The sequence below is a fragment of the Amblyomma maculatum genome, unplaced genomic scaffold (assembly GCF_055883805.1).
Source record: "Amblyomma maculatum isolate TAMU_Amacu unplaced genomic scaffold, ASM5588380v1 scaffold_18, whole genome shotgun sequence".
In the NCBI taxonomy this organism is placed as follows: domain Eukaryota; kingdom Metazoa; phylum Arthropoda; class Arachnida; order Ixodida; family Ixodidae; genus Amblyomma; species Amblyomma maculatum.
The window spans coordinates 3,646,711-3,662,156 of record NW_028146743.1 but is presented as its reverse complement, the minus strand read 5'-3'; the positions used below and the strand labels follow the sequence as shown (position 1 = coordinate 3,662,156).

Here is a 15,446-nt window from a genome sequence, read left to right as displayed (position 1 = left end):
GCTAACGGCATATACTTAACAACGTGCAAGAAGTGTTCGCCAATCCAATCAGCAGCTCAGTCTAGTTCCTATCCATTTGATCCCCCGCCCATTCCTCCAGGGAGACTGTTCTTGTGGTCACACGAACCGGAAATCGGGTTAAGGTTGACCGACGCTGCCAGAGTGGAGGAACAGGCAAGAGAGCTCTTCGAGAACTTGCAGAAAGGTTTCGAACTTTTCTTTTAAGACAAGTATTATCACAGATATATCACCGGGGTTTTTAGAATACTTGGTAATTTTCGGACACATTTCGCGAGTTTTCTCCTGCAACACTGAAAATAAAAAGAACATCAACAAGGTTGTGCTGCGCTTACGCGCACGGATCTCGAACGTCACTAAAGCGCAAGAACTGCCGTATGTGATGCAAACACTCTTCGGGTAGGTCCCCCAATTGCACCTTGCCGTCGTCACAAGGATTGCACTCGAGAGAATCGCGCACGACACTTGCGAGGCGCATGAATTCTGTGAAATCTGCTAATCGCCGCGCACTCTCAGCAACCAGTTGCTTTGCTCTGTCTCTCTGGATGAGCACCGCTGTCTCAACCTCTTCAATTACCACAGGGTAACTTGACATGATTTCAAAGGCTTCGGCGGTGTACTTAGCCCGGACTCCCGCAACATAGGAAGCAGCGCGCTTTGCCAAGGCCTGGTTCCTCTGCACGACGCTTTGAATGTGCAGGCGCTCGCTCATCATTTCACCGCGAGCGACAGCGTGAGGAAAAATTAGACGCTGAAGCGCATGATTGTTCTCAAACTCGGGCGTCATGAGCGCCGTGACGAACTCTGTGAATGCTTCGGGGCACGGAAGTATAAGTTCGAACTGGCGCAGAGTCCTGCTTCGGTGCAGCAGGCCTGCCAACGGCGCCATGTCAAGGCCAAGTCGCCACCAGAAGCGGACGGCCAGACTCCTGATTGTTGGGTTGCGGAGCACGGCATCGCCTATAGCCGGGGCGCACAGATTATAACAGTAGGTGCAGCACCCGGGTAGAAAATGCAGCGCCAGGTCTCTGATGAAAGCCGCCCTCTCAATCAGCTGAACGATGACTGTTGACCTTGGCTCAGCTTCACGGGTTGGGCACAGAATGCACGACACAAGCAGAGTGAGATCCGTGATCTGACCTGCCATCATACGATTTCCAGCTGTTAGGAGTTGGTTGACGGGCAGGGCCACAATGTCTTCAATGTCAGTGTCTGGATAGAACAGCTTGATGCCGCTGTCTACCAGGACCCTTTGCTGCATGCCACATTCACTGATAACGCTGCGCACGTGAAATGTTTTATAGTATACATGTGTTATCGTGAGTCGCTCAAGAGACCGATTCCTGGCCATCGCTCGCAGAAATCCCTGGCATTCCACGGGGCAGAAGGCATACATCGAGAACGTCAGTTCCTTGAGGGACATCCCATCGGCCAAAAGTGCTGAGATCCAAGGTTTCAGATGGTCAGTTACATCAGAGTGGGTTTTTTTGCAGCCTGTACAGTACTGAAATGAAGTTGGAAAGTCTTCAAAATCCTCAAAATCCCCGCTATCCAGTTTGTAGCTTCTATACGAGAGGCAGAAGTACTTCAGGATTTTGTTGCGGTTTAAAAGAGTCTTTATTGGAGTAGCATATTGGGGATGGAGCAACCTAATCTCTAGGTTTAGCTTGGTCAGGACTGTGTTGTCTGACAGAGCATCGCAGATGGTCCAGACGAGGAGCCTCGAACCACTCAATGGTTCAGCTATTGTTAGTGATATGAGCGACCTACTTGTTCGTAGGAATGAATCAAAGCCGAGATCCTGGTTATCCGGACCATATAGCCAACAGCGGTTGTCCAGAGCCTCTCTAGAGAGCGACAGTTCCATAATGCCCGTGTTTTGGAACATCGCTTTCGTGAAGATGCTTACAGTTGGATTTTCAAGTGAATGATGCAAATACACTTCACCAAAATGGAGCACTGTCAAAGTACCCGCAAATATGGGTGCAAGTGCGGAAAAAAAAGCATCCTCTATGGACCCGCACAATGAAAGCGATTCCAGCTTTGCCAGGGAAGCTATCGCCTGGGCCAGGTGTCTCGACGAGGTTCGCTGCCCTGTTGACCACAATTCCAATGTGATCCTCTTCAGCGCTCGGCTGTTCCGAACCGCTTGGCAAATTATGTATGCGTGATCTCCCATGACTTCGTCGTTGATGGTAGCTTGTGCTACGCAGTGGTGTCTGGTCAGAAGTTGGTACAGCAAATACGCTGCTCGGAATCTCTCTTCCCGCGTGGCCCTACAAATGAGAAATGAGCCGTCACTCGCCGTCACGAGGGACAATTCCGGACCAGACTCCTCCTGAAGTTCAAGCCCGACGACCCAGAGGATGCTGTTCCAAGCCTCCAAATTGCCGAAGATGTGGCACAAGTAGCCTTCCCGGCTCGTGCACGGCCGATGGTGGTCGATGCTCAGACCATTGTACAGGCTGTGCCCCATGCCTTCAAATGCCTGCGGCGGTTCCCCTACCACAACGGCGTCTTCTGGCACCTCAGCTTCCATGGGGTAACGTTCACCGGGAAAGTCGTCGACTTCGTGCCTCCGCTTTGCCATCGCAGTAGCGCCGGCTCGTCGAGAACACGCCTGCGAGATAAGCATCAGGAGTTTGGTAAGGTCCGAGGTGCAACATCAAGGACACGGCACGTGCTTTCCACAAAGCAAGACAGCAGCACTTACTAAAATGGGGCTGTTTTACTAACGCCATTACAAGGTACACTAACGACATTATAAGGAGCGGAGAAGGTGCCGATGTGGCTCCGGCACGGCGCTGCGTCCACACTGCAACTCTCTGTAGTGTTATGAAATAACCATAGCACGCTATTTCTACTGGAATGATCATCGGACGTTTCACCTTGTGCAATTGTACGAGTTGCGCCTACAAATGGTGCACCATCTTCGTTGTGGAGATCAGCCGTCGATTGCCTTTGAAAACTGCTTTAGCATTTTGAAAAGCAGTGCATGTCGTTAGTAGAAACTAGATGGTCCTTAGCGAAATCTTGGCGCGCATATTTTTGGGAAGAAAGGGCAGCGAAGAGTGCACATGACTACCATCGTACGCCTCCTGCCGCGCCAGTGGTGTGCGAAGTCCCTTGCTCTGAATGCTTGGCGTTGTACATTGGAGAAACTAAGAATTTTATAGAAAGGATGGAACAGCAAAAACCTTACATTAAACAAATGAGCACTGAGCGAAGCGCGTTTGAGAGCTCTGCGATGCATCTGAGATATTGACGAAACTATATTGCGCTGGAGATCGTCATACCCGTATAGAATGCAGTTCGAGTCATGGCACATTCAGCAGATGTAGAAAGCCCTTACCTTTTCGTTCGTTTACGGTATAAGTCCACTGACATCACGGTTGACGCGTACTAAATGTTCAGTTTTTCAACTGAGGCGCCCTCTATTCTGGTCAAGGAAACAGATTGTGCTTCGAAACATCGCATTTTCTTACAAGAGCTTTGGCGACGTTCATTCCTCCCTTAATTTGCATCTCTCAACCATACAGAACTATATCGAATGTTTACGTGTGAATCACGAACTGCTACTTGTGACAAAACAACGAGGCCTGTTACAAATAGCTTCGATGACTGCTTGCTTCTACGCGTAGAACGAAACCTCATTTATTGCACTCCAGGTCTTGATGTGCCTATATTTAGGTGAGCGAAGCACACCTGATCTGTTAATAGCGCTCCCGCAGGGATCCCAAGTACATGCCAGGCGCGTACCGCGCATGAAGGATATCTCAAAACTTCCACAACCAGCCACACAACAGCTGGATTTTCTCAATGTCCTGCCTTTCGCGAAGGACCATGAGCGCGTGTAGCTGATGAGCTGCGCGATGTCAAGCATAGAAGCGAGAGAAAACGAGACGCACAAGAACTATACACGCCGAATCTTTCTATCGATGCCATCTTGAGACGTAAACTGCTCATAATCAACGCCTAACGCACAGGTTTAGTTACAATGAGATAAGAACTGTCGGTTAAGAAAAATAATCGGCGATTTATTAGGGCCAGTTGAAGACCTGATTCTTACGCTTAGGAGTACAGCGACGATTTTCTGGGTGGCTGCACGCACACGCATTCAATGCAACGAGCGTGCCGAACAGCAGCAGGCAAAATATCAACCGCTCTGAACACACTTTTAAAGCCCATATAATAAGAAAAACAAACTTTTAATTACATCGGGCACCCAAAGCTACCCGTTGGAGCCTCCACCTTCAAAGAAATCATGAAGTACCGGCGCTACAAGAACCTTAAGATCTTTCTCAATAAAAGATAGGAACACAGCAAGGAAAAGGCGCACCTCATTCCTCCTATTGCCTGAGGAGCTATCGAGGGCCACGCAAATGTTGGTGCGCCGCCTCGCAACTAACACTGCATTAACCCCTTCTTTGAGAGAGTAGTTAAAGAACGAACTCGATTAAGCGATGTGTCGTCGCTGCCGAAGCCCAGCGCCCGCTGCTTATATCATGCGGGAATGTATAGATTATCCTGACATTCCAAGAGGGCTCTCGCAGAAATTCGCACTGCCATCCGACCAGCCAACTACATCGGCTGCCCTCGCCAAACTCTGGGCAAAGCTCGGAGAGTTCATCGGTGCAGGTCCAAAAGCCAAGTTTACGGCTGTCGACGCCAAATGAACGAGCACTCGCATTATGATCAGATGCCCGCAGAGATTCCGAGAGCAAAAATGTACACTAAGGATTCTTGTATTCTTATGTATCATGAGAATAGTTCTAGTAAACATTGTATTACCCCGTCGAATTCATGCGTCGTGGGTAGTAAATAAACAATATCCGACTGAAGCAATCTTTACAGCTTTCCCAAGATTGAGTAACAAGGATTATTATTATTCTTCCACATCTGGTGCAATTATTCCCTTTTATTGTTTCTGAACAATTGAATTCTGTCTGTCCTGCCTGTACCCTGTTGTGCTCTGCCATATGCACTCAATAAATAAATGAAATGGAATTAAATTCTTGTATTTCCACTTAAGACCTTGGCGTCCTAACTGTGACTATGACATCAAATTTATATTCAGCCAACATTAGGCAGAAGTAATCAAAAGTCACTTTATAGTTTTCATTACAGCTGAATCATCTGCTACTCTCGTCCAAAAGCTGGAATGTTAACAAATGAACAGCATATGAAATACAGCACTTTTTGCGTACTATGAGTGACCTCAAGCTGAATCTGACGCCGCAGCCAGTGTTCAGCTGCTGGAACAGTAATGAAAACTCGGAGATAATATATTCCATCAACAGTAAATTACCGCGTGAAAAGGAACCCCACGTGATGATCCACGGCGCTGTGATTGCGCGCTAGCATTTTAACGCTCGTGCAAGCGTCTATTCGGAATTTTGAAAAACTTAGACCTCTGTCACACGAGCAGATTTAATGTCATTCGAATCTAATGTCATTCGAATCTAATGTCATTCGATGCATTGAATGCCGTTCGGTTTCTTTCAGTGCGAGGAGCATGAGTTCGCACAAAACACGTTCGAAATCATTGCGTAGTACTTTAAAGGTGATTAAGACCTTTCTGTACGACAAGTCAAAGGAAATACGTTATTTCTGGCTGTGCTGTAGTACTTTAGCCATCAAAATTGAAGCCAATTGAGTCACCGATAAATTCAATAAATGTAAACAAACAATATGTCTGTCACAGCGGAGCGCATATATACTGTGCGGAGACGAGCGGAGACGCATGGTTAGGCGCTCAATTACAACGTCAAACAGTTCAAATAACTGATTTAACTGATTTATTTATAGGAAGGGAAAGGCGCGGTAACTGTCTCACTTGTTTTTTCTGTGGACACCGCAACCGCGCCGTAAGGGAAGGAAGATGGGAGTGAAAGTGGAAAGAGAGAAAGAGGAGCCGTAGTGGAGGGACAAACAATATGTCTGACACAGCGGAGCGCATATATACTGTGCGGAGACGAGCGGAGACGCATGGTTAGGCGCTCAATTACAACGTCAAACAGTTCGGGTTGTTGGCCGGATGCTGTCGGCGGCCCATTGTGATTGTGCTTTTTCAGTTGAAAAGTAGGCTCCCGGAAAGTAAGCGCGAAGAGTAAAATGGTTTCCGGATTTTTCTATTATCCGCTCCATCTCGCCGTCCGGCATTTCCGAGGGCCTATGAAATCCTATCACTGCATGCAATTATTTTGCCGCAATACATAGCGTCGATGAAGCAAGGGAGGTCGTTTTGTGGAAAAGCACGTGCAGCGAACTCGTCCGCATCCCCTCCCTCCCCTGCCATTTTCGCCTGGCATCCCGGCTTAAATGGCGGCCGAGGAGGCTTCGCGCATGCGCCGGTATGGTCTCCCTATTCTAAATCTTGCAGCTTGGTCCATCATGTGAGCAGTTAGCTACACCAGTCTATAGACCGTTTTCGCGGCGAGAAGAAAGATAGCCTCGAACCAGACCGCGCAGCGCCGCTTCTCTCTGGTATGTGGGGTCGCGGTGATAGAAGCGGGGGCGCCAGGGCATTTTACGGGGAAAGCGCGCGCGTTGCGCTGTCTTTTGCACATGAAATGTCTCCAATAGCCGAAATGTATCTAAGCTGGTTAGCTGATGCGAGCAATGAGCTACGTTTACAGACTTTTTTTTTTTTTCTATTTTCTACGCTTTTTACATATTCCATCCCTGTTCTTCCTTTTTCGCCTCTTTCTTTCTTTCCTTTCTCTGATTGTTTCATTTCTGCCGGCTGCAGTTGAGCTGCTAAAAGGTGCCGCGGCAAGCAAAATTACTCTGTTGTTCGAATTTACGAGAAAATAATAACCAAAGAGATGTTTAACAGAAGATAAAGATGACCAGTGGTTTATGCGCGTGTGTCGCTTTACGCTGTTCCAGTTCCAACTTTTTCAGAAAAATGGTTTACAAAGCACTCCTCCAAAACTAAGACGCGACAGCGATACCTTTGAGGCCGGCATTCAGTGCGGGCACCCCTGTCCGCACCATGTCTCCCATTTCATCGCTCTCTCGGCAATCAACTTTCTGCATTTGTCGCACGTCCCACGCGAGAGCGCCAAAAAATTTGGCTTCGTCATCATCATCGTCATCAGTCGATCTATACCCACTGCACTTCTCTCTACTCTCCCATATTCCTCAAATTATCCCAACCCTGTACGAGCTGCACCCATTTGACCCCTGCAAACTTCTTAGCCTCATCTGCCCGTCTAATTTTATGCCGCCCCCTGCTACGTTTTCCTTTCCTTCCCAAGCCTATACTTGTTGATTTTTCACTAGAATGTGGTTTCGTAAGTTGCGTCGTAACATAGTGGCTTCCCCTTTGCAATCGTCATACGTAAGAGCGAATAATTACTGCCATATGCGCGCTCTCTAGATCCTCGTGATTTCTGCTGGTGAAGATCTCGGACGCTTGGCATTCTTCTTCAAGAAGTCATCCCCAGGGGCCCTATTCTCCACAGTTCGTCATTTTGTTCAAACTGTGACGTACGCGTGACGTGTGCAATAGGACGGTGCCAGGTTAAATTAAATATGTTCACAGGAAGGGCAAGGCGCAGTATCTGTCACACTTGCTCTGTGGACACCTGAACCGCACCGTAAGGGAAGGGATGAAGGTGGGAGTGAAAGTGGAAATAGAAAAAGGAGAGCCGTAGGCGAGGGCTACGGAGTAATTTCGGCCACCTGGGGATCTTTAACGTGCGCTGACATTGCACAGCACACGGACGCCACTTCGTTTCGCCTCCATCGAAACGCAGCCGCCGTGGTCGGGTTCGAACCCGGGAAGTCCAAGCACACAATCGGGTTACGCATTCTGAAGAAAAAGGGAAATAAAGTGACAAAAAAAAAAAAAACCCGCAATCGTCTGCTACTATACATTGGCGCCAAGTATGAAAAAAGACGGTGCTCCTGCAGGAACCGATACTCTGCGATGCATTTCGTGATTCGGAAGCCTCGGGTTGGAGTGAGGCGAGTGAAGTATGTTGTGGCGTTGCGGAATTAGTGTGTCATGACATACTTGGGTCGAACATTAGGCATCAGCTACGCCCGGAAAGGCTGCGCGAGTTTCAGTTGAAAAGCAAGAACGGCAATGGAATATTCGCAGTGGGTTGGAGCGAAAAGGGAGCGGAAAGTAGCATTGCTGTTCATAAGCGCCAATGACCTCTCACGTTCACTTATCAGCGGCTTTGAAATGCAGGAAATAAACGTTTAAGGACTTGGTCGTAAACAGAAGGAATCAACAGATTTCCAAAGTAGCTCAGCCCCAGCATTGAAGAAGAGGCGCCGGCGCAGCAGGTAATGTCCATCTCTGAGGACAAGCTCGCAGCCTCAAAGTATCAATTACTGTTAGGTACTGGCTGTGCTACTCACCTTTTTCGAAAAGCCGCCTTATAACCAGCTACCGTCAGGCCACCAAGTCTGCTTAAGTTTCTAAGATATTGCGTCGGCTTAGGTTGTGTAGAGCGCGGAAAGCAGCGCAGAGAGAGAGAGAGAGAGATGGAGGAGATAGAGTCTTCCACACACGCACACAATTGGAAGGCATACGCTGGGTCTTACACTTAGTCGGTTAAATTTTCATGCGCTAGCGTGCGAAAAGCTACGAAACGCAAAAGATGTCCGAGAAAGAGAACGAAACAAAGAACAGAATAGCGGGAAGGTTAATTAGGCGATTCTCCGGCTACCGTACACGTGCAGAGGGGGATAAACAGACAGTAAGGAAAGAGCGCGAAAGATGACTCAGGAAATCATGGTATGAAGCTAGGGCAGCGCCGTGCACGCGTATTCCTTACTACTCAAACCGGTAAAATGCAAATCAATAAAGGGAGATTATTTTCAGGCTGTACAAAAAAAAAAGCAATCAACACAAAATGTCACTCAACTACATCATATGATTAGAGCGTAGCCGTCATAACGTGCTCCGGAGTACTTATTTTTTTTTTCTAAAAATAAGCAAATGGTGAGCCCGCATGCATATTAAAAGTAAAGTTTATATATGAAACACATCACATGTGGGAAGCAAACATGCACTATGTACATGGAGCATACATTCCTATAATAAAATAGAAGCCTTGAGTATTTTTGCTTGCTTTTACCATTGTGGAAAGGCTGTTCAATTCATTAACATTGCAGTTAGCGCATAGTGTAAGGCAAAAAAGGCAGTTTTTTAAGGCTCACTTTTAAGAAAGTCTTTGGTGACCCCTCACTGCCTGTCGCGCGAAGTTCCTGCACAGCCATCGAACCATGTGACCCCTCAGGTTCCACTCACGAACAGATCAGACAGATAATTAGAAAGCATCGCGGTGCTCTTTGAAATTCATAGTGGTTTGGCTGGCGCTGTTTAACACAGAGACAAAGAGACGAAAACACGGGACTGGCGCCTTTATTTCTTTTCTTTGTATCTGTATTAAAGAGCGCCCACGAAACCATCATGAACAACCTACCCAACTTCCCCTTCCGTTGCTCTCTGAAATTCCTCATCTCGCGCAGATCAACCGCTTGAGTTAGCGGGCCGCATTGCTGCAATTGGCAACGACGGCGCGGATCGATGGTTTCTCTATGAGAGCAAAGCATTTGGAACGGGAGGGTAGCTACGACCCTCATGCGGCTGTAAATCTGCGTCTTCATTATTAGTCCTCTAAAAGATGACGCTGCTGAAAAGTTCCCTTATAACGTCGTTTAAGTGCTTTTTGCAATTACAACAGGATGTGTCAGCTTACTTCACAACCCACCAAACTTTCTACCAAACTGCGGTGAGCTAACAGCCGCCTACACTGCACATCGAAATCGCCATGCTTTCTTCGCGGCCGCCTCAAGTGGTTCAAAATGCGCCGCCCAACTTTGGTCATTCACAGCAATGGCAGAACATCATTTACGTAATGAAACGACATTTTGACGTCATCATTAAATGTTTACGCATGACGTATTTCCCGCCACACAACGTCAGCCAATCAGATTTCAGGAGTCGGATCTTGACAGTGGGCGATTCATTTCAGCCCATTCGTAATACAAGCGTAAGTGCTTCCCTTTCTATCATATTTTCACAGAATAGGCATCATCATCATCATCAGCCTGACCATACCCACTGCAGGGCGAAGGCCTCTCCCATATTTCTCCACTTAACCCGGTTCTGTGCTAGCTGCATCCACTTGACCCCTGCGAACTTCTTAATCTCATCTGCCCACCTAACTTTCTGCCGCCCCCTGCTACGCTTTCCTTCCCTTGGAATCCAGTTTGTTACCCTCAGCGACCATCGGTTATCCTCTCTTCGCACTACATGTCCTGCCCATGTCCATTTCTTCTTAATTTCCACTAGAATGTCGGTAACTTGAGTTATTTCTCTGACCCACTCTGCACGCTTCCTATCTCTTAATGTTACCCCTACCATTTTTCGTTCCATAGCCGTCTGGGTTGTCCTCAACTTAAGTAGAACTCTCTTGGTTAGCCTCCACGTTTCAGCGCCATAGGTGAGTACAGGTAAGATGCAACTGTTATATACTTTCCTCTTTAGCGATACCGGTAAGCTGCTAGACATAATCTGCGAGTGCTTGCCAAATGCGCTCCATCCCAATCTTATTCTTCTTGTTATTTCCTTTTCATGGTCCGGATCTGCGGTTACTACCTGTCCTAAGCAGACATATTCGCCTACTACTTCCAGTACTTCGCTACCTGATGTAAACTGCTGTTCCTTCCCGAGGCTGTTGAACATTACCTTAGTCTTCCGCATATTGATTTTCAAGCCTACCTTTCTACTTTTCCTGTCTAGGTCATCAATCATTATTTGTAGTTCATCTCCCGAGTTGCTTAGCAAGGCAATGTCATCAGCAAATCGCAGATTACTGAGGTATTCTCCATGTATACCCTTATCCCTAACTGCTCCCATTACAAGTCTCTGAATACTTCCTCTAAGCAAGCTGTGAATAGTACTGGGGAGATTGTGTCTCCTTGCCTAACACCTTTCTTCATGGGAATTTTGTTACTTTCTTTATGCAGAACTATGGTTGCTGTGCAGCCACTGTATATATCTTCCAGCACTTTCACGTACGGCTCGTCTACCCCCTGATTTCGCAATGCCTGCATCACCGCCGAGGTTTCAACTGAGTCAAATGCGTTTTCGTAATCAATGAATGCTATGTATAAGGGCTGGTTATATTCCGAGCATTTTTCTATCACCTGATTGATGGTATGGATATGATCGATAGTAGAGTACCGTTTCCGAAACCCTGCTTGATCCTTTGCTTGATTGAAGTCTAAGGTTGTCCTGATTCTGTTAGCGATTACCTTAGTAAATACCTTATACGTAACAGACAGTAAGCTGATTGGTCTGTAATTTTTAAGGTCCTCAGAGTCCCCTTTCTTATGAATGAGGATAATGTTTGCATTCTTCCACGGTTCCGGTACCGTCGATGACACCAGGCACTGCGTATACAAGGTGGCCAGTTTTTCTAACACGATATCCCCCCCTTCCTTCAGCAAATCCGTAGTTATCTGATCCTCTCCAGCTGATTTCCCCTTTTTCATAGTTTCTAATGCTTTCTTGACCTCGTCCTTCGTCACTGGTGGAACGTCTGAATGTTTGTCCCTACCGCAAATCTCATTACGGTCCTGACTACTTTGGCTACTGTAGAGATTTGTATAGAACTCCTCGGCTACTTTGACTATCTTATCCATATTCGTGATGACGTTGTGCGCCTTGTCCCTTATCGCATACATCTGGTTTTTGCCTATGCCCAATTTCTTTCTTACCGCTTTAAGGCTTCCCCCGTTCTTACAGCATGCTCGATTTTCTCCATGTTATACTTCCTTATATCGGCCACCTTGCGCTTATTGATTAGCTTTGATATCTCGGCCAATTCGATCTGGTCTGTTGGATTGGAAGCTTTCATTCTCTGGCGTTTCTTAATCAAATCTTTCGTCTCCTTAGACAGCTTACCGGTATCCACTCTAACTGTCCTACCGCCTACTTCTACCGCGCACTCAGTAATGATATTTCTGAAATTATTGTTCCTTGCTTCTAGGGTAGTGTCGCCATCCTCGGTCAGAGCTGAATACCTATTCTGTAGCGAGATCCTGAACTCTTCTGCCCTCCCCCTCACCGCTAATTCATTGATGGGCTTCTTTCTTACTAATCTGTTGCGTTCTTTCTTCAGATTTAGGCTAATTTGGGACCTCACCATCCTGTGGTCACTGCATCGCACTTTCCCGATTACCTCTACATCTTGCATAATGGCGGGGGTTGAACACATTATCAAGTCGATTTCATTTTTAGTCTCCCCGTTCGGACTTTTCCATGTCCATTTCCGGTTCTTCCGTTTGCTGAAGAAGGTATCCATGATTCGTAAGTTATTGCGCTCTGCAAATTCAACTAGTAACTCCCCCCTGCTATTCCTAGAACCAATGCCATAGTCACCTACTGCCTTGTCTCCTGCCTGCTTTTTCCCTACCTTGGCATTGAAGTCGCCCATTAGCACAGTATACTGCGTCTTTACTTTTCGCATTGCCGATTCTACATCTTCGTAGAAGCTTTCAACTGCCTGGTCATCATAACTACATGTAGGTGCATAGGCCTGTACAACCTTCAGTTTATACCGCTTATTAAGCCTAATTACGATGCCTGCCACCCTCTCATTAATACTATAGAATTCATCGATATTACCCGCTATATACTTCTTGACAAGGAAACCTACTCCTAGTTCTCGCCTCTCCGGTAAACCTCGGTAACACAGTACATGCCCATCCTTCAGTACAGTATATGCCTCATTCGGCCTCCTAACCTCACTAAGCCCTATGACATCCCATTTCATACCTTCTAGTTCCTGTAAGAGCACTGCTAAACGAGCTTCACTAGCTAGGGTTCTGGCATTAAACGTTGCCAGGGTCAGTTTCCAATGGCGGCCTGTCCAGCGGAGCCAGGCTTTCTTAGCACCCCCTGCTGCCTCACAGGTCTGACCGCCGCCGTGGTCAGTTGTTCCGCAGCCGCTGGTGACTGAGGGCCGGGGTTTCGTGGAGCTTATCATGACAGGTTGCGGCCAATTACTGCACCAGGGTGGCCAACTCCTGTTCTGGTGAGGGATTGCGTTGCCGGAGGTGTTCACCGGCATCAGGTCGCACCCCAAACCTGTTTATGCAATTCCATCGAAACGCGGATTTTTTATTTTTTTTAATAGGCGGCATCCATTAATTTGCCCATGTTGCATTTATACACAAGCGGAATTGTTGTTCTGTAAACCCCATATGTTCACGGAACCTGTATATGTGACCATCGGTCGGGCGCGCAAGAACGCGTACGTGCACGTTGCCTCGGAACAGTGTAGCTTTCCCTGTCTTAGCTCCAACTCTCTCCATGCTCGAGCAGAAGAGTGCGTGCTGTCTGTGTCGTACGTTCCCCACTCAAAGTCACCCCTACTACTTCCTTTGTATATTCTTCTCCCCTGGCAATGTGACCCCCAGAAGAACCGAAGTTAGGGGCGTACGTGACTGTTGTTTTTGTTGTGCGTTATGTTTTTCAAACCTAAGATGGCGGCCATGTAGTGCTGAAGTTGGTGTGTCTACGTGCGCTTCATCTGTGAGTGAACTACTTTGTGCGCTCTAAGTGTGTGTTTTGTTTCGGACTCCGACCTTGCGCACAAGGCATCGTCGACAAGGGTTTAAAAAGGAGCCGCCGAGGCCCCTAAGTCAGTCCGACCAGTTCGCTCCCGAAGAAGGAAACCCGAACTGCCGCGTGCTCCCGGGAGCGGCACCGCATTCTCAGGCCACAAGTTGCACCGGAAGGACCGTCGCCTTCGAGTGCCGCCCGTCTGCGTCGTCTCAGTGATGGACTGCCGCCGCGCTCCCCGGTCAATTGTATGTTCGAAAAACTTTCTTTCCCTTACTGTTACTTGAATTGTTACTTCCATCCGGGAAAAGCATGACCCTGTATACATAATTCGAAGTATTTAATTGGATTGTTCCTTCACTCATATCGTTTCCTTTTAGAATGTTAATTGCTGCCCTCTAAATGTTTTGTGTATTCCTCGTTCTGAGCCTATAAACGTCTTTCTATTGTTCTTTCAAGTCAACGCGTCTTCGTCTCATTCTCCACGTTTGCTTACCGGCTACGCCGGGCATCGAACGACCACCCCCCTTTTGTCATGTCTCGGTGATGACCTCCGGTGATTACCGAGCGCGTGACACATATATACCTCTGTTTTCCATCCAAAGTTACTAATATATACCCTCGACGTATCATAAATACCACTGCTAAAAATACGTTTTCACGCTCACGTCATTTTTCCGTCACCGCAAAAAGCCATTTCGAAACACCGAAATTTCGCGCCACAAATTTCAAACACGTGACTGTTCTGAGAACCAATCAGAGAAAACAAATGGCGCCAAACGGCGGCCATGTGTGTCGAGAATAGGGCCCCTGTTTGCGTGTGAACTGTAAAATATATATAGCTTCAGAATAACTCAGCCAAACACGGGCATCATTTGTTCGTGAAGCACAAGTATATCCTTTGTCTCACACACACCAGCCGTTGCAATGAGTAGTCTTAAGCACAATGCGCAACGAATATGTGAATCAAAAATTTTCGTCAGCTTACCGTGACAGCCTGGTAGGCAGGACGGAGTCAAACCTCTCGCTGGGGTACAGTCGTCCGCTGTTGCTGACGCCGATGTGTCTGCTGTGTAGCGCGACGTCTTCTCGATACTGCGAGAGATTAGACCCAAGGTATATGTATTATAGTAGCGAAGGCTCCATAGACGCCCATACGTACAGTCATGAGCAGCTTTGTCAAGAGCGCGCTGACAGTGCTCCGCGGTAGGGTGCCTCGATGTAGCGCGTCTACTCCGCGGTAAAACCCCTCAATAAACTAAAAGTAGCGCCAACATGTGAAGTTTGCTACCGCCTCCTCTCCGGTGCGCTCCTTCGTCGTTCGACCCTCTCATTGGCCGCGCGCCGTCACGTGCTCGCGCGCGCTTTTTTTTTTTTTTTTTTTTGCTGGGCGTGCAGCTTCCTCCTTTCCAGCGGTGCGGGCGGCGCGCGCTCGGTACATATTGCCGTGTGTTTTGCTACCACGCGGGCTGCTGCTAAATTGTTCTCCCCCGCCGGCTAGTTAATTTCTTTTTCTTTTTTTTTTTTCAAGCATGTTGCGCACTTTGGCCGGCGGCTGATAGAAGCACGGTGATGAAGGCGAGTTCAACCAACGCAGACATCGCGTACGAATGGTGTCACATACTGACAGTTGAAAGCGGAGCCGTTTCAGCACAAAATATTAAAAAAACACCAACTGCTACCACGCTTCTGAAGTTTAACGGTAGCTTACAATTCAGTCAAACCTGCAAAGAAACCACGCAGACTGCAGCTTTCGCCGCCTAGTTAATTTTTTTTTTTTCAAGCATGTTGCGCACTTTTATCAACGGCTGATGGACTCAAGGAGGTGAAG

At 47.5% G+C, this 15,446-nt stretch overlaps 1 protein-coding gene across 1 annotated transcript; it reads right to left on the bottom strand.

Moving 5' to 3' along the window:
- Positions 1-298: 298 nt before the first annotated feature.
- LOC146171731 (uncharacterized) lies at positions 299-14,706 on the bottom strand. The gene is made up of 2 exons (XM_084586294.1): positions 14,604-14,706; positions 299-2,638 (listed from the first exon to the last, which is right to left on the bottom strand). The coding sequence occupies exon 2, from the start codon at positions 2,606-2,608 to the stop codon at positions 350-352; it is 2,259 nt and encodes a 752-aa protein (XP_084442420.1). The 5' UTR covers positions 2,609-2,638; positions 14,604-14,706; the 3' UTR covers positions 299-349.
- Between the last annotated feature and the right edge of the window lie 740 nt (positions 14,707-15,446).